The 20,363-nt window shown below is 42.5% G+C and overlaps 1 protein-coding gene across 1 annotated transcript; it reads right to left on the bottom strand.

The window, feature by feature from the left end:
• Positions 1 to 213: 213 nt before the first annotated feature.
• On the bottom strand, positions 214 to 19,833 carry grm3 (glutamate receptor, metabotropic 3; the record flags this gene model as incomplete). The annotated part of the gene is made up of 11 exons (XM_083916115.1): positions 19,654 to 19,833; positions 18,195 to 18,338; positions 14,185 to 14,454; positions 13,079 to 13,694; positions 5,211 to 5,453; positions 4,893 to 5,082; positions 3,809 to 4,118; positions 3,506 to 3,699; positions 3,088 to 3,220; positions 1,185 to 1,366; positions 214 to 280 (listed from the first exon to the last, which is right to left on the bottom strand). The coding sequence occupies exons 1-11, from the start codon at positions 19,816 to 19,818 to the stop codon at positions 214 to 216; spliced, it is 2,514 nt and encodes an 837-aa protein (XP_083772241.1). The 5' UTR covers positions 19,819 to 19,833.
• Positions 19,834 to 20,363: the final 530 nt, after the last annotated feature.

Here is a 20,363-nt window from a genome sequence, read left to right as displayed (position 1 = left end):
ACACACTTTCTACATTTTTGAAACAATACAGTTCTAGTCCACAAGGAAGGTTGTTTGTTTGTGCGTGTATTTGAGTGTGCGTATATGTTTATGTGTGTGTTGCGTGAGTGTATATAGTGTGTGTATGGGGTGGTGAATGATGGTCGAAGGGCATAACGTTCATGAATTGGCTAACAGTCGGAGGGGCAGATTTAGAGAGTGGACTGGACGTGGTCACAGAGAGGAAGTAGTGGAGTCGACAATTTCTCTCCCGTTGCACACGGTTGGGACGTGGTGGGCGCTGACAGAAGCTGGAAAAAGAGATGGAATGAGAGAGAAGATAATTATGTAGAAAAACAGAAATCAAGAATTCTTAGACATTGGATTTGTGCATGTATTCATTCATAAAAGCCTTGCTCAGTTGATGATTTTTTCTGCCAAAATGGATGAAAAACCTTTTCTTAAAACTAGCAATAAGGCAATATATTGATCACTTTATGCCATATTACACAAAAGTTACAAAAGATATCCAATAATCATAATAGTGATGGAGGTCTAGACACTTTATAAAGAGCGTTGCCCTTATAGGCAAATTAACTGAAGATTGTTACAGAAATTAGCCAACATGACATCAGTAGTGGTTTGCAGACTTAATGGTAATTAATGTAATATCAATGTCAATTTACAAGGAAAACTTGCATGTGATTGCAAAACTTTTTTATTTTCTTTTTTTTTGTGAAGCTAAACTGAGTACTGTAGCTTTACATTTGTTCTGGGGTGCAAAGTGTGTTACATTTGCTGCATATATATCATAAAACCTTGAAATAGTTAATAAATTCCAGTCCCTTCTTTGGGACATGCTTGTATCTCAGCATCTAGGATGCCATTCTTTGCAATCAACTAGCTTACTTTTGGAGTAACAGTAGTCCTTATTGAGAGATGTTTCTGGCTTGGAACATAGCATCATTATAACTAAGTTGTATGCTATCAGATCGAAATACATGAGAGTATGGAAAACAAACACCTAGATAGTCCATAATTCAAGATTTTGTATCCCCTATAGCAAAAGTTGAACACAGAGCTGTCCGTTGTGCTGAATATTGAATGCTAAAAACATCGATTTGACAGAGGTATGGTACTAAAAGAGCAAAGGAGTGCTGCTCTAAACCACTTTCTCTAAAAAAAATGAGGTAACTGCATGTAACCTACCATGCGATGCGTATGTGGTGGCAGCCCCACTGACACTGAAACGATTGAGGTTAAGCCTGTGGCTGGTCACATTCTTCTGGGGCTGGAACATGATGATATGGACCTTGGGAGCAAACATACAGCCCAGGACCACAAAGCCGCTCAGGCTGACTGAGATACACATGGTAGTGGTCTGAACCTGCAGAGAATAAAGGAGGAGACAGTGATAAGTAGCCTGACTTTGATGGATATATCTAATGCTAATGTAGTACAAAGTAATTGCCATTACGAGCTAATTGGATGATCATAATCTATTATAGTGAACCTTTTTCAAAGGCAATTTTTGAACGAGTATTGTAAAGTGCTTAACAGAAAATAAAACAATAATTCATTGGATAGATAAATTTAAAGCATAAAATTGCCTAAAGTAATTAACCAATCTCTGTATGTACACAGAGCCAATGAGGCCTATTAAATGAGAGTATAACTGTTTATAGGCAGACTCTGTTACCGTGCAACAGTTCAGAGGATAATAATTACAGAATGGATCAATAAAAGACTTAATCAACAGAGGCCAAACTTAACAGTCTCTCAGTGGTTGCTTTAACTTCATTCTCTGTGATTATTTGTACAAAATGAATACAATCCGAATGGGGATAATGGAGAGTTGTAGGCTGTATGTCCCTTTCAGGCTGCCATATTATTGTTGTGTCCTTGTGTGGCAGAAAAGTGTTAGAAGGTTGAATAACAGCAACTCACAGAAGAACCCCACTACTGTACAGAGAAGCACATTAGTCAACCCATTGACCTCCTCTGTGTGTGTGTGTGTGTGTGTGTGTGTGTGTGTGTGTGTGTGTGTGTACTTGAGTGTGTATGAGTGTGTGTGTGTATGTGTGTGTGTGTGTGTGTGTGTGTGTACTTGAGTGTGTGTATGAGTGGGTGGTTGTGCATGTTGGTGATGTTGTGCTTCTACCTGACTAATCTTAAAGTCAGATTACAAGGCCAAGGAATGCTTATTTCCAGAGAGAGAGAGAGAGAGAGAGAGAGGGAGGGAGAGAAAGAGAGAGAAAGAGAGAGAGAGATTTTTTTTTATAGGGATCAAATGAGCAGCCCTGGCATCAGCACTCCTCTCTTATGCCCTTTGATACAGTGCACAGTGTGTGTGTTTGCGTAAGCGTGTGCTTAAGGTGGGTGCGTGTGTGCTTAAGATCTGTATGGATCAGGTGAACACTCACTTCCCTTTGCTGTTAAATCTGGACATGTGTCAGCAGTTTGACAGAGCCTGTCTGTTTGTTATGCTAATACTGCAGAGTTGGGACATTTGCCAACAGGATTAGAAATAGTTTGTCTGTGTTGTCACTGTTTTGTGACCCATGTGCTTGTATTTATCATGTTGAGGGGCCAAACATTTTTTTTTTTAAAGGAATAATTCGACATTTCGGCACATACACTTTCTTGCCGAGAGTTAGATGATAAGATTGATATTATTCATGTTTGTATGGTAAATATGAAGCGACAGCCTGTACACTTCTGGTTTTGTATGGATTAAACACACAAGAAACAACATATTGATTAGTGCTAGTGGGTGGATTCTGTTATCTTTGGATGGATCTAGGCTAGCTGTTTCCCCCTGTTTATTGCTTTTATGCTAAGCTACAGTAAAGTAGTCAGCTCCTGACAGTGGCTTCATATTTAGTACACAGACATGAGAGTGGTATCAATCTTCAAGTCTAACTCTTGGCAAGTATGTGAATAAGCACATTTGCTGAAATGTCAAACTTCCATTAAGATCCATTAAAGTTACATTTAGTTGGGTTGGGGTTATGTAACAGTTAGTTAGAATCAAGGATTCTCAACAGGAAATTAATGTAGGTCAATGCAGAGACAAGTATTTGCGCGTTCGTGTGTTCTAGAAGATACCCTGTAGTCACTGGATGTAACATAGAAGATGGGAAGAAAGGCCAGCCAAATTATGCAGGTGGTGTACATAGTGAATCCAATAAACTTGGCCTCGTTGAAGTTCTCAGGGCACTTCCTGGTCTTGAAGGCATACCTAGAGGGAGATAATCATATTTCCGATTAGATAGACACCATCTCGAGTAAATGAATACCCTTAGTGGGTGTTATTGAAACTATAGTTGATATGAAAATAAAACTCTAGAAATTTAAAGAAAAAATTATCTAAGAGCCTAGCCCAATTGTTGAGAAGGTGTGCATGAAGACATAGCACCAAAACACAGTGAAGAAAGTGCTCAGGATGGATAACATGAGGCATTTTACATGATTAAACATTTTATTTAACTGTCATGGCAAACTGTACCAGCTATGACACACTTACACAGTACACAGGATGACCAGGAGAACATCATATCCCAGTGACAGCAGCATGCTGGAGTCGCGTACATTGCACTTGAGGATGACAGTCTGCCGTCGCTCTGGCAACGTGAAACGACGCGTCCCAGGAACTTCCAGCAGCAGCCACACTGACACCATCACTAACTGGACGGAGATTAAACTCAGACAGATGAACACCTGAAAAAGAATGGAGGAGAAGATTAGGTTAGGTCATCAAGATCCACTGTTTGTCCATCCATCCATCTGACTGATGCAGATGAATGGTCTTGTTGCTGCAATCACTCACCTGAGAGGACGGGCTAATGAAGCGTGGCCTTACTGCGCCCGCTCCATCTTTCACGCCACTGAAAATCCTGGCAATTCTGTTAGTTTTGGTGAGAAGGGCGGAGTAGCAGACTGCGAATGACGTTCCCAGGCCGAGGCGCCGCAGGGCACAGATGGCAGGAGAGGGTTTAGCCAGGAAGAGGAAAGTCATGGCGTAGGACATGAAGACTCCAGAAAGTAGGATGTAACATAACTCTCTGCCTGAAGCTTTCACCAGCGGTGTGTGGTTGTGTCGGATAAACACCCAGAACACGAGACCGGTACACATGAACCTTTGGACAGGGAGGAAGCCAAACTGAAGTTTTGATTGGTGCATATATGCTATTACAAGATTTGGGATGAACTCTATATATAACAAACTATAACAGAATCATCAGAAAATAATAAATAATGCATGTTTAGGTATAGGTTTGCTAAGCCGCAACCCCATTAGTTACTGTTGCTACGCTTGACATGCTTTCCTTTCTCGCATTGGCCCACATGCAGTTTACATTTACCGCTCAAATTTCCTATCCTCCGAGAAAACATAAAAGTAAAGTAGCAGAATTGTTCCTGTAATGCAGTGTAAAGCTACTGTAGCCCTGGTATTTATATGCTAAGGAAAAGTGTGTGATGTGTAGAGAAAATACTTCTGTGATGAGGACTAACTGATGTGTTTGGCATAATGACATCTTGGGTATCCACGACTGGTTTCTACATAGTAGGAACATGTTATAGAGTGGATGTGCTGTTCATGGACAGGCATTTTAAAATGTAACCTCTAACACCACAATCTAATGTAGTATGCTAATGATATGCTCAATGGCCTTGAAAGTATGAAAGTAAGTTAGCTGGACATGCCAACAGTTGCAGCTTAAGCAGATGAGCACACTGTTTTATCCATGTGCTTACACTTTTTCTATTGTGTTTTTGGTTTTGAAAAGGGCTAGAAAATGTGGCACCCTGCAAGCTATTTAAAAGCAGAGCACTGATCATTTTGACAGACATCTTTCATCCATGCCAGCATATAGAAACTGACATCATGTTGACAGCCTTTTATCACTCACCCTACACAAGCGATGGTGATTGGACCAATGGCCCAGGCATCTTCCCACATAATATAGTCCTCAGGAAGGTCGTAACAGGCTGTCAGGTCATCAGTAGGCCACTGGCCAGGAGCACAGGGCGAGCAGGTGAACTCATCAGCCAAGTATTCATGAGGCTCACAGGCTGTACAGATCCAGCAGCAGTACTCACCTGGGGAATGTAACAGGAATATAAACAGAAGAATGTGACAGTTGGAGATTTTTCAAGAGACACCGCTGCTGCTTGGGATGGTATGTCACTTTGACAAAAAAGAACATTGTTGAAATTCAGTCTCCTACCTGCCTGCATTTTCTTCATCTCATTGCGTTCACATGGGTCGCTGCACTGCGAGGTGGGCACCACTTCTTTGGGCCAGTGAATCAGGTCGTTACTTAGAGTCAGACTCTCCGCCCAGTCACCTACTGGCACATAACTGTAACGATCGGCAGAGCGCTGGTAGCTGAAGATGTTGTATCGGCCCACGCCATCCCCCTGGGAATCAAACTTCACTACTGTCTCACTGCCTGGAGGAGAGAAAGGAGCTGCAGGGGGTGAGAGGAGACAAAGAGTGGAAAAGAAAGTGATAAGACGAGTGGAAAGAAGAGATTAAAGCCAAACAATCGCAAACATTCATCCCATTGATGTTTCATTGATGCCTCTTAGAAGCAACAGTGAGGGCAGAGACAATAAGCCATGGTCAGTTAAGCCATAGGAGTCCAGAAAAGACAGCGAAAGGCATTACAATAGTGTTTTCACTACTAAAGACCAGGCAGTTACCAAAGTATTTGCTAAGAGGCTATAAATGCCTGGTTTGCCTGGTGATGTCTGTGTGCATCAATGGCCTTCCATCCTTCCCTGAGGTCACCTAGGGACAAAAACACTGCTCCAAATTCCGATCAGACAAAGTTTATAACCAAATGCATCATTAACAAACTGCCAATAAAGTTATATAGGCATGAAGGCAGAAGACTGAATCCCTGGACAGTGCTATAGCTACCCACACATTGATAGAATTAGCCTCTGGGTCTCTGTGAGGGAGGTACACTACTAAAACTGCCAAATTGGTTTGTATACAAGTTGTTATGAAAGGATTACCATCTACCCTAAGGATGTGGGAACAGAAGAGATTGTAAAATTGGCAGAATGCAGAAACTATTAAAAAAAAACTACAAAAGACATGAGAGAAATGCAACTATGGACTGGGGGAAAAAAGTAACTTCTTAATGTGTTGCGGTCAGTGTTGAACCTGACAGTGTTGACATTTGGTCGTTCTGACACAGACAAAGTGTATGTCACTCCTACAGTGCCACTTCTGTCTTTACAGTGGTGCAATCAACTCTGTGTTGCTGACACACTGTACAGGGCTGAGTGTTCTACGCTGCTGCCTCCCCTGTCAAATGATGATGTGGCTGGGGATAGTGCAGCATACACTGGGTTTATAAAGCATCACTCTTCAACGTTTAACAAGGCTCTCGGTCTTCAGTGCGCAGCAGCATTTATGATACTGTGCTGCCTTCCTCATATCTCTGTCATTCTGGTTACTCAAGAAAGCACGGGCCAAACATACAGCTTGGGATCAGTGGAATAAATCAAAATACAGATTGTGTGTGTGTGAGGATGTGTGTGCACACATGCCTGGGGAAGTTCTATTAGGTTTTACTTTACAGTGTGATGGTTAAGGTATTGCTCTGAGCACTGTGGGAGGCTGTGCTGTCAGAACCAAAGCTCTGACCCTGTTGTTAGTGGCGTGTATGTGTGTGTATGTACGTGCATGCAACACTGATCGGGGCTAAAGCTGCGCTATTGTTGTGAAAGTGCGGCGTTTTCGGAGAAGAATGGCGTGTCAGATGGCAGCAGAGGAGGTTAGGGTTTATGAAATCCATAAATCACAGAGACAGCACAACCCTCTATCTTTCTCCTCTCTCCATCACAGGAAATTCAAAGTGTCAAGTTTTCTCTGGATTTCGGGGCTAAATGTTTAGGTGACAGCTAAATGAAAATGATTTCAATAAGATGATGATAACATCTTCAGACGAGGAAGATATATTATCCATTATATTGCAAGTTGGCAGATAATAAAGTCTGCTAATAACTCTAGCAATAAGAAAAGCTGAGCCTCTTCCTCTTCGACACCCATACACACTCACAGAAACACTTCGCCACAAGCTAATTATCATAACTGCACCTTATTAGGACCTTAGATGTGTGCCGAAGCCTAATTAGGTGTATGTGGTAATTACGTGTAATACAGACTAAAGAGACAGCATTAGCCTACAGACCCGTTTTGAGGGTGCTGTATTGTCCTTGACTTCACTCTAACAGATCACATTTAGTCAGCAATAGTATGGTGATTCTTCCCTAAAACCAACACCAGCGTGTGACCTTGCTGACGTGACAGAGCAGCTTATCAGGAAAAGTGTATGAGGGTGCAAGTTAGAGCTGACGAAGGCCACCAGACTCCTCTGGTGACTGCAGAGAGCTGAAACAGGCAGCCCAGGTCCTTGACTGATGGACACCACTCTCTCCCTGCAGCACTGTCCCAGGATACATTTAAAAATCTGGTGAGATCAGAGTTCTTTACATTTTTTTTTTTTTACCTTATTAGATGCCTATCATATGAATGGAAGCATCTAGGCACACGGAACTCGCTCGCTCAACACCATACCTCAGACTGTACAGGTTGTAGCTGTAGTAGCAGGCCAATCAAATGTTGCATTAAATGGAAGAACGCTTGTGGTGACATTTGTGGTTACTGGTGACTCTTTCTAGATCTGGATGCAAAAAGAATCAAATGCTGGTATCGTTTGACTTAAGGAGTTTTGATACTACTTGATACTGACGTATTGAGTACCGATACACTGCCCTATTAGCAGGTATTTATGGCAAAATGTAGTGCCAATGCATTGGGAAGATGTTAAAATATATAAATTTACAGGATAAATTAAATAACTAACTCAATAGGCCAGAGGTTAGAAAAGCAAGATGATCAACAAATTAAATAGGATTCCCAGAGAAATCCCTTGGATTTCTCTGGGATCCATAAATATCTGAAGCAAATTTCATGACAATCCATCCAATTGCTGTTGCGATATTTAAGTCTCGACCACAGTGGTGCCGGTAGAGTAGCAGCTGAAAGGAAGTTCATCCCTCAGCTACTTTTCTACAGCATCTTTCTGTGTGATGAACCGTAAACTGATCAAATTTCATCATTTGAAGCATTGAATGGGGTTACTGCTTCCTTACAGCAGCTTGTGGGCTTTCTTGCCATGTCTTAACACATACTGTAAAACGTCAACCCTGAAACAGTGATGATTGATGATTCTATGTGACATCATCCCTACAGTACTCCCTGCTGGCCCAGTCGGGTCCAGCTAACCCGCAGCAGACTCAGCCTTTAGCATTACTTGCAGCTATGAATGAATCTCCATTTCTGCGTCGCCAGCATCCAAAGGTGAACCTTGCCTTCTCAGTGACATTCACCACAAATCATTACCATTGTGGAGCTGAGGTGCACTGGATAAAGTGTATCATGGAGTTTTTAGACTCAACCAAACAAAATGCCCTATACTTAGACCCCTGGTTCTCAAACTGTGGTACTTGTACCACTGGTGGTACTCAAGCTCTCTCTGGCGGAAAAAAGGAAACATTAATTTACATAATTTAAAATACGTATCCAGAAATTTACCAAAAATGTACTGCCCATTTGCAACCCTAGCTGTGATAGGTAACCTACAGTGTCTCAATCACATTTTAAGAATGCAAGGTAACTGGAAGGTAGGAAATCAATGACACCTCTTGGTATGTTTGAGCTAAACTGTGATTGCAAGAGAGTAAGCAAAGGTAAAATGATTGGTTTGAAAATAATCTTCTGATTAGGAAAGAAACCTTCCTGTCTCTAGCTGAATAGTGTCGGCCTTTGCTACTATGTTTTAACATTGGTCTTAGTGTTGGTAGTTGAGAGAGCCTGGTTTTAACTGAGGTGGTACGCTATGTACAAAGTTTGAGAACCAGTAGCTTAGACCAACTGTGATTATCCTGCTGTTTATCTGAGAGGAGTCATTGCATCGTCAACCAAAACCTACCCTTCATATGTGTGAATGCAATTAATCAAACAGCTGGGGCCACAGAACGTAAAACAAACAACAGTACAAAAAACAGAAATAAAGTTAGGTGAGACAAACTGTGGTTATAACGTAGACTAAAACAGATCTCCAAGTTTTGTGAGACACTATTTTAGCATTCCCGCTAACACCTTATTATTCTAGCTTAATTACTAGCATGGTGAAAACAGGCTTTTCATTCAGAAGCTGTGAAATTAATTATGTTCTCGGCCATGTCGGGCTAAAGCGAAGCCCAAGGGGGATTGTGGGTATTAAAGGCAGGGAAAGGGAGAGAAGGCAAAGGGGCTTGTGAGGAATAAGTAGGGATAAGTAAAAAACTAAAAGTGGAGAGAGAGAGAGAGAGAGAGAGAGAGAGAGAGAGAGAGAGAGAGAGAGAGAGAGAGAGAGAGAGAGAGAGAGAGAGAGGGAGAAAGAGAGAGAGAGAGAGGTATATAGACTCAAAATGAGAGCGCAAATCTTTTCCTTGTGTTAGTGTGTGAATAAAAATTCAGAAGCTGGCCGTTGATTAGTTGTCGGCTAGGGAAAAGAGAATTGTATTTCCAATTGTCAATTCACCTGAACCCCTGATTTAATCCTAATTTAAGCGTGACAAAATAAACATTGCATATACGGTATGTGATCAAATGCACACCTGTTCCAGGTAAAATATAAAGATAGAACGGTACTGTATGCTAATGGTGTGGCCAACCTTTCTTGTTCCCCTTTTTCTTTCTCCAGAGGGTTGATTACCTTACACATCTGAGCCCCACAGAGACACAGGCACACATCTCTGCGCATACACAGATATGAACATAGGGATGCACTCGCATGTCCCAAACGCACACACAGACACATCACATTAGCTATATTTGTTCTCCCTGTAGATTCGCTCACTGGGGACGAAGGCGCTGCCTGGGCCACGGACCAACAGGCCTCAGGGGAACAGAGGACAGATAGGGTGGAGAGAAGGAAGTCTAGAACAACAGGGGAGAAATGTATAGGAGGAAAGGTTCAGCAGCAGAAAGCAGAGGCTTGACTGAAAGAAAGGTGGTGAGATAGAGGGGACAAAAGAAAGGAATGGCAGGCCAAAAGCAGGAGGTGCTGGGAGGGAAGATGAGCCAAGAGACAAGATAAGGGCAAAGAAAGGAAGGAATGAACAAGGGAGACGAGGGAGAAGAATACAAGAACAAAAAAGAGAGGAGATAGCAAGATGGAAAAGCAAGAAACTGGTGTGACAGCAGCAGAGATATAGGTGGACGGAGGAAAGCCTTTGCACAGAGGAATCAATAGAGAAAAGGTGAAAGATGGATGGAGGTATGAGCAAAGTGAAGGAGTGGAGGAACAGACCGACGCGGAGAGGCGGTGGAGGCAGGAGAGCAACCTTGTGAAGTCTGAGTGGGATGTGCTGTTTTTGAATGTAGAGAGAGTAGAACACTTTCTGGGTTAGAGAGAGAGAATGGAGACAGAGAGAGAGAGAGAGGGAAAGAGAGAGAGAGAGATAGAGTGATGAAGAGTGAGAGAAAAAGAGACAGAACGACAGAGAGAGACAGAAAGTGACAGAGGCAAAGAGACAGAGGAGTGAGACGAGAAAATGAGGGAGAGAAGGAGTGGAGGTTGTTCTCTTGCATCTAAACATTGCAGTAAGCTCGCTGCTCAATATGGCCCTGAAGGCACACCGCCTCTGCTAACACAGACATATCACACACACATTCACACACACACAAAAGCGCAGAGAAGGGGGAATATCACATCTATCACCACTATTTGAACAGAAGACTGCGTGCATGTGTGTATATACTGATATGTTTGCTGCAGATCGGGGAGGTGGGTGGGTGGTAGTTGAATGATGGCTTTGAGAAGTGTGTGGGTTGAGGGTGTCTGCAATTTCATGCTGATATAAAAACAGGCATTTCAAGCTGCCTCTTCTTTAAAAGAAAAGGTGACTGTTTTGCACGCACTTACGTGTGTCTCTTGCGTGCACGTACGTGTGTTTTGTGTTCGAGGTATGTAGTGAGGCCTCATAAAAAATGCACAAATGTGCCCCTGTGTCTATTACTAGATGGTAGGGAGCAGTTCCCATGATCTACCAGATCACTTCAACAATTGGCAATAGTGTCGGCTTCATTACCATAGCAACTAGCGAGATGAGACCAGATGAAGAGAACGGCAAATGAAAACTCGCTCCTAACCACACAGCATACTGCCTCAGTGCACCACATACGCTGTCAGTAACACACAACAAAAACAGCCCTATCACAGTTAAAGACACAGTCTGCTGTGTTATGATTGTAAAGTTAAGGACAGGGGATAGTAATTCAGGGTTATTGAGACGCCTTAAGATATAAATGAGATCAAACTTGCAATAAAGAGTAGATAATCAACATGCATGAACATGTGAGAGATGGAGAATGGCAGAGAGATAGAGAGCTCTGAACAGTGTTGGTTTTCCGTCTGCTACAGTTCAGACTGAGAGCACTGCGGATGGTGATGCTGCAGTATTTATACCCCACATTCAACCTCAACTCACCTCACCTCCTTTCCTTACATACCATGGCTGGAGAGATGTATAAGTGCAGCAGTGTGTGCGTCATTCTGGGACTAAACCAAACAACTCAAAGAAAATGGCACAGTTCCCAGCTTAACTGTACCACCACCTTCAACATCATCATCGTCCTATCAACGCAGATTCCTTGAATGCAATTTTAATGCTGTTTGCTATGCTGTCACTCGGCATCGTCACTAACACTAAGCTGTAAAAAACTCAAGGTCCTGTGCATGCTGTTACGCTTTTCGCAGGGTAAAGACATGTGCCTCATGGACATACATCAGTAGTGAAAAGAAGGGAGGGGGAGTGGGAGCGGGGAATATAAGGGGGAAAGATAATCAGACATAGAGATGTAGGGAAGTCACAGTGGGATTCACACCTCCTCGCCTCTTCAACTTATTCCACACACTTTAAAACTTTCTAAATGTGAATCTGTATATTTATTCCATCCCTCTCTGTATGCATCCTATAAGGGAGTGGTTATCATCTGTTCCAACCGGAGGCTGCGACTACACTGCCTTGACTCTCTCTCTCACTTTCCCTCTCTATCTTACTCACACTCTTCCTCTCTCTTTCCTTCTCTCTGTCTCCCTCCTCTCATGTAGAAATATTCCAAATCCTTTGATTTGTAGCAGAAATGCAGATGGGGAATTTCAAAGAGAATCCTCTTCTTCTGCTGACGCATGCTGTCCCACTCCTGCATTGCCTTAGTGCTCCCTTGTTCCTTCCCTCCTTCCCGCCTTATCTCTTTTTCTGTCTAACTCCCTTTTACCTTACCCCAAACTCTCTCATTTTAGCCCGCCTGTCAGTCTTATCTATAAGCTTCCTTCCCCTCCCTCCATATGTGATGCCATTCTTTCGTTCTCCATCCATCCCTTGTGCTCTCTCCCCAGCCTCTCTTGGCAAAGCTGCCATGTTAGCGCTGTTTGTTACGCTATTTTTGATGTCTGCTCCTGGTCACGGTTGGTGAAGGAATAAGCACCTCTAAACCAGTGTCAGTCCCCGAGACACAGCAGTTTATTTATAACACTCCCTTTGTACGCCATCTGTCAGTCAAGCCAATCCTCTGTCTCTTCTCCCCTAACTCTGCAGAGACTGACAGACAGAGTGCTATAGGAGCTATTATAACACACACAATCTCATTAGTTCAAGAGAGAAGAATATGGCTGACGGATTAACTGCAGCTCTCATTCCTCAAAGCAACTTTGTAGTGTCGTATCAATTACGCATGGGTAATAGGTGTCAATGGCATGGCTGGCTCTTACAATACATAGCAATTAAGCGGATTTGTCTCAGTACTTTTTATGTTCTGTGCTTTGGCTGCTTTGGCTGAGGAGAAGGACAACATCCCTGTGTTGTTCATGAGATGAATGTTAACTAGGCACAGCACTCACATTCCTGTTTATTTCTTGCTATCTTTCCCCTGTCCCCCTCAACTTCCTCTCCAACATTAACTTCTTTTCACTTTTCATCCACCTTGAACGCCTTATCTAGGACTCTTCACTCGCTCCAGCTCTCTTACCTGTGAAGCTGACATTAAGGATGTAGTCCCTGTAGAGTCTGCGCCCATCCAATGCCTTCATGCTGTCGCACAGCTTGGTGGTGTTTAAGCACAGGCTCCGCTGCATATAATGGAGGGCATGAGCCATGGCGTACACTGCATTAACCACAAACATGATCTTGGATTCTGGTTCAAAGTTACTCTTGTCCATTGACAAGTCCATGTCACATGGCGGGAGTGATGTCTCTCCCAATCCAACACCTCCCCCTCCTGCTCCTCCACCACCCAAGGAGCATTGGAACCGCTGCTCCCAGAAGTCCCTGTACCAGGGATTACGATGGTTCTTGACCGGGTTCAGGCTGAGAAAGTAGCGGTTAAATTCTGGCACAGGATTGGCTGCCAGCTCAAGTGTGATGGCTCCTTCAGCAGTGACCTCATTTCCCTTGACAATGCTTTCCTGTGCACCCCAGCCATCGCTGGCCACCCATATGAAGGAGGTGTTAAGCCTGGCAGCAGCTGCCAGCAGCTCTCTGGCATCGTCGCTGCGCAGGAAGAGGACGGCCACACGGGCATTGGGCTTCTGGAGGAGCTGACGGATCACAGCTTCATAGGATTTCTTAGCATTAGAACGGCCAACCTGGACAGAAAGAGGACATTCATTTAATGACATATGTACTGTAAATGCTCCTACTACTTCCAAATAGATTTGTGGTCCCTATTTATGATAATAAATCATCATCATCCTTCATAGGAAGAAACAAGCAAAACATACTGTCTGTATTGCCGCCTCACACACATGCGCCTCCGTAGCAAATGAGATGAAAAATGTGACTGTGAAAGTACCCAGAATGAGTTCTTGGAGATAAGCTTTCATTTTCTGGTTCACAACTGATAACACCAGTGTAATATAAACTCAATTTATGTGTAAAACAAGATAAGACATGGAGACAAACTTTTATAGGCTCAGAAATTTAGGGCCCCATTCATTGTTAGTGGTGCAGCTTCAGGCAATACATCAGTGTGACACTGCTGATTAAAGCTTGGGGTTTTTGGTATCTAGCTTTGAGCAATTGTTGCTTATATTTATGCATGAATAAACGTATATTCTATTCTATCCCATACCTTACCTTCTCTGAAGTGGCGATACAGATGTTCCTCATCCGTGCCTCTTGTTCGAACGCCTCTATACCAGTTTCACCATAATCACCCTCTGATGCCACAGTGGACACATATGTCCAGTTGAAGAACCGGAGGATCTCAGCCATGGCTTTGGCCTGGTAGAAATCAGGGGGCACCGTGCGGGCAAAGTAATCATAGCGTGTCTTATCACTGAGCTTGGCACTGGTCGAGGCATAACTTATTTGAGGAATTTGAAAAAGCCTGAGAAGATTGGCAACCTGTGGGGAGAGATACAAAAAAATGACACACAAATCAGGTGAAAAATTCTAAAGCTACTCTTGTTTTACTTGATCATAACAGTGATTAAAAACTCTTTTTCACTTTTATATGTTCCTCGTTTATCTATGTTGCACTGGCTAGCTTTCTATCTATCTTTTTAAGTCTGGATTCTTCAGCACATGGAGATGAGAAAGTAATATTATACTAATGATTCTGTTTCAGAATAAACACATTTTAGTTTGAGACACTATCACAATGTCTGCAAAAGAACTTAAAGGATGATTCCCATAATTTAAGACTAAATTATTCCGTATTATTTACTGTAGCTTGAATTAGATTTGAATTGATTGACTGATTTTGCTCACAATTTTGTTTATTTTGTTGACTTCTGTGAACACTAATTTGATAGGCAGTGTGACTCAAATTTGAATCAAATTTGAATCTCATTACATTTTGTCCCATTAACTTCTGATTAATGTATGCAAAGTGGCAAAAAATATATTTTCTATAAGCTGTGGTGTAGAAGTGCATTAAACTCAAAACTGAATGCAGTCAAGCAGCTACTTGTAGTGTTTACAACGCAAATGTTTTGAGAGGTGGAAGCAACAGAGCCAATTACTGTACAACTAATTAAATGGGGCCCTTGAAAGGAGCCGTGCACACAGAGAACGGGTAAAAGGAGGAAACGCAGAAGTGGTGGAGCCTCTCAAAAACAATAACACAACAGACCTCTTTCACTAAGAGCCACACTATAATCTACAGAATGAACCCTTTCTCTGGTATCTTAGATAGGTGTCCACCTCTTGGTTTGCTTAAAAGGTGCAATCATCATTAGTAAGTCCAGATCTGATTTCAACATTTATACGTTGATAGCAAAAATGTTTGATCAATACTGGGTATCCCATACAGTTTTTTTTTTTTTTGGGAGCTTCTGTCTCTTACATGGTACAAAGGGGCAAAGAGAGATGAAGAAAAATAGTCATTGACTTTTGTAAAAGATAGTTTCTCCTTGGTAGCTGGCAAGTAAAGATGTCTGCTAAGCCCTGTCACCCAGCTGAGAAAATGTGTGTGAATAATGTCAAAAACATATCAAGGACAATATTATTAACAGCAATAAAACTGCTCCTCCTCAGCTATTCAAAGACATTCTTCAACTGCAGGGGTATCGTTGTGTTAGAGGTTTTTCTTACATTTTCCCTTTGACTGACTGGTCTGTGTTGGAGAACAGATATCCATGTGTGTCAGAATTACATGTTTGATCAAAAATGACTGGCACATTGACAAAAACTTGGAATTAAGACCAACAAAAAATAATTGCAGTTAATATATATTTTTAAACATATTCAGTAGGTTGCTTCTGATAGGAATTGCTTCATGCATAATGTGATTATTTGAAGATAAAAGACAATGGAGCAAGTGCAGGCTTATATGCACATGAGGAAAGACAAAATAGCATGCGCACAAGCGCACACAAGCGCACACAAGCGCGCGCACACACACACACACACACACACACACACACACACACACACACAGACACACACACACACACACACACACACACACACACACACACACACACACAAACCCACATACACACCCACCCACACACACACACACACACACACACGCACACACACACACGTGCATGCATGCATGCACAAATGCACACATGCACACATACAAACGCATAAGTTCAATAAATCACTGACTCATGCATTAGTGATGGACATCATCTGGGGTCTACTGATGTCCATATAATATTCCCTTTTACTGTTGATTGGGTTTGGTCATGTTCTCTTCATTACAATTTTAGTTACAGACGCCAACACAAACAGTGGAAATATAATTGCTACACATTCTCATGTGCACAAAGACATGTAAACATACGTGTTACGGTAACATGTTTTTGTGCACATACATGTTCACACACACACACACACACACACACACACACACACACACACACACACACACACACACACACACACACACACACACACACACACACACACACACACATGCACGCACCAAAAAAACAGAAACTACACAGGCATTCTGTTCTTGCCTCAGTTCAATCCTTTTAGAGCTCGTCACTCTCGGCTTTTCTATATTTCATTCATAGCTCGGTTGATGAGCTGTTTTGACAACATGTCAGAATCTCATTAGACTAATAATGCAGAAGATTAGCAAACACACTTGTGTACATACACTGATGTGCACAAGAACAGGTCGACACATACACAGACACCTGCACTGACATATGCACACACACACACACACACACACACACACACACACACACACACACACACACACACACACACACACACACACACACACACACACACACACACACACACACACACACACACATACACAAACACGCACAGATGGCTGGCAAAAGTACTTCGGGCAGGTTTTATGGTTTTAAGATGGCAGTTGACTTAAATGTCAGGGAAGGTCACACTGCAGAATGTAACTGCATTGCTCCATTACCTGCCACTGAACAATGACTACAGCTACCTAAGAGGCCTGTCTGTAGGGACATGGAGAGTTTACTCTGTTAGTGAAAGCTGCTCCCTTCATGTGAGAGAGAGAGAGAGGGAAGGGAGATGTACTGTAGGAATGGGTTGAATATGAGAGACGAGTAGAGAAAAAAATGAAAGGGAAGGAGAAAAAAATTGGTGCAGTGGAGGGCTGCTGTGTGTTTTCAGCTTGGAATGCAAGTCACACACAAGCCCTCAGACACACGGAGACACATACACACATGTGTATGAACAGAGGGTAGGAATGGTGCCTGCTATGTAAATGCCCTCAAAACATTGGAGTTTAGTTGTGCATGGTTAAACATGAAGTAATTTGCTATTACTTCATTTAGAAGCAACAGATATACTGGCCAAGTGGAGAGGCATGAAGGAGTAGCTGGATTAGCTTCACTGGCAAGAGATCAGAAAGCAGCACACAGTTCGGGTCTCGTAAACAGTGCTATCCTTCGTAACGAGGTAAAAAAAAACAGCAACATCAACAAAGGGCAAAGAGAATGAGCTGCTAGAAAACAAGGGATAATTATGTGTGATGAAGGACAAGAGACAGGGCAGATGTGTTAACAATGGATGCCCCAGGAAGAAGGAGGAGGAAAAGAAGAAGGGGGCTGAGGTCAGCTTAGCTGAGCTCTCCCCAAATAGCCATGAGGGATGCCTCCGAATACATACAATACATACACAAGGAGAAAAAAAGAGAAAGAGCAGAGGGAGAGAGGGAAAAGAGAGGGTGAGAAAGAGAAGACAGAGAGACAGTTGCAGAGATTAGGGATTTAAGGACTGATAGGAGGATGCTTTTGTGCAGTCACAGAGGAGTAAGGAAGAAGGAGGTTTTATGCTAAACTATGCAAATTACTTAGCTCTGTGACAAGAGCTACAAGAGCTGGGGACACACTCAAAAACACACCAATGGAAAACTTGATTCTAAGAAATAAGTACACACACACACACACACACACACACACACACACACACACACACACACACACACACACACACACACACACACACACACACACACACACACACACACACACACACACACACACACACACACACACACTGCCATATCACTAGAAGTCAGCTTCTGCACACTTGGTCTTAAGTAAAAGATGAGAGAAGAAGCCACCAAAGAAGTTAGATGTTGGTCAAATGTGTTTGTATAGATGCTCCTGTATCTGCATGCTGTGTGTTACCTGTATTGAGACGCTGCTGAAGGATCCACCTATGACGCCGGCAATTGCAAGAGGACTGTCGTCCTGCAGGGCGTAGGATCCATCTGGACAGATGAACTCTGTGTCGTCCACCTTGGTGAGGGAGGCTCTTACAAACTCCAGAGCCTAGAAAACACACCCACATGGATATTTCTTATCAAATGCTATGCAACATATGGTACCATATGGTCTATGTTTTATATTTATTCTTAATCAGCTTGTGACACACTTTGAATTATGTACTTTTTAAGAAAAATGCAACAAAAATAAAGACTGACTAAGACTTTCGATAATGTAATATTTCTATCTTTTTGAAGGGCTATAAAAGCCCCTTGCTTCGCACTAGGGGCTCATAAATGTTTTCAGAACAGGGTCCAAATTGCAAATGAACTCCCCTGAGCGAAGACATTTATTATAACATGTTTCTAGCATTTGGAGAAACAATTAGGAAAAACCAAACATCAGGAATCCAGGGTTTATTCAATCAGTCGAAGAGCTCATTGTATAAGATCACTGAATGCATCACCCCTAAATAGCTCAGCAATAAGATACAATATATTATTTTGAAGATAACAATCCCTGAGGGAAAGTGCTTTTTTAAATTTTCTATATCCGGCTCATTTCCCTCATTGCAAATAGCTTCAAACTCTATTTCTCATCAAGAATTTGTCATTATCTTTTGAGGCGAGATCCTTGACCAATCGTGGATAAAATAGAATTTCAGGGTACATTTACTTTACCTGAATATTACCTTTTAATGAGACCTGATAGTGTTACTCCATTTAAAATGGAAACATTGCACTTTTTACTTCTGACACTACAACTTTTATTTTTGAAATATAAAATGTAGCAAAAGTTGCCCAACAGCACACGAGAACAAACAGCTAATTTATCCAAACTGTGCTGTATCCAAAACGTTGAATAAGCATTCACAGGTAACAGGTACATGAAGATACAACTCAACACTAAATAAAAGGAGAATGTCTCGGAGGATAAACGCTCTAACTGAGCTATTATTTCAGTGTTGTGCTAGTCTGAATGTGTTCTAGTCTTACTTTCAATTTTAGTACTTTCGCAACTGTCATATTTGTAGACAGACATGCCAGATAATAGAAAAAAAAACCCCAATGAAATCAAAGTGGTTTCTTGTAGTTTGGTAAAGTACCAATGATATACCTTAAGGAAGGGTATATGGAAAAGCCATTTTTGAGTTTTAAAGTAAACTACATCCTTCTTAAGCAAATAAAAGCTTTAGGGATTATATCAACCAATCTAAGATTACATCCTACACACAACATGGTTTTAAGTGGATAACAGGCAGCATAAACTTTAGAAGAGAAAAGTATTTCCTTGACAGAAATGTATTTAAATTAATTTAGCCTGGAATCATATTCCATTGAGACATATCCAGAGTTTATGTACAGTGTTCGTGATAACCCACCTGCTCCAGTGCATAGGTGTCTCTAGAGCAGGTGTCCAGGATGTGCACCCCGAGAGAGACCCCGGGCAACAAATATTTGTCCTCATTGATTCTGTCTATGGCAAACAGCATGGCCTCCAGCCTCTGGATCCCTCTGTCCTCGTTCACACGCCCGCACTCCTCCATCCCAGCACCTTTCTCGTGGACGGGGAACAAACCACCGAGCACTAGATCTCCCTCTATGCGGATCTCCCGACGGGACAGCGGTGGGTCTCCAACAGAGAGCAAGACGCCCCGACACATCATGACCAAGATTAGAGCAGGAACGCAGGCCACCATGTTGGGCTCAAGGAGGGCAAAGGATTGTCAAAATGTGAGTTGAGGCTTAACAGAGAGTAAGGCAAAGGGAGGTGGGGGGCTGAGGGTGGAGGTAAGGGGTGAGGGGTTAAGGGTGGTGCGTGGTGGGTTTGAGACAAGCAGTGTCCGTGGACGCCTGGGTCGGTTTGTGGCCCATGAAATGGTCAGGGAGAGCTGAACTGGACCACACATGGAGCGGCACACCATCTGGACATCAGTCCTGCTTGGAGAGGAAGAGAAGTCAATCCATGTGCCACAGGACAAATCACAACGCTACAAGATGAAATACTTTTGTTAGTGTTATTATAACATATAAACACAGCAGAGTAGACATTCAGTGAAGTTTGGGGACACTGTTAACAAGGGCTGAAAGT

The sequence above is a fragment of the Echiichthys vipera genome (genome assembly GCF_963691815.1).
Source record: "Echiichthys vipera genome assembly, chromosome: 7".
Taxonomy (NCBI): Eukaryota; Metazoa; Chordata; class Actinopteri; order Perciformes; family Trachinidae; genus Echiichthys; species Echiichthys vipera.
Note: the sequence above shows the minus strand (reverse complement) of the source record. Positions and strands in the feature narration are given on the sequence as shown.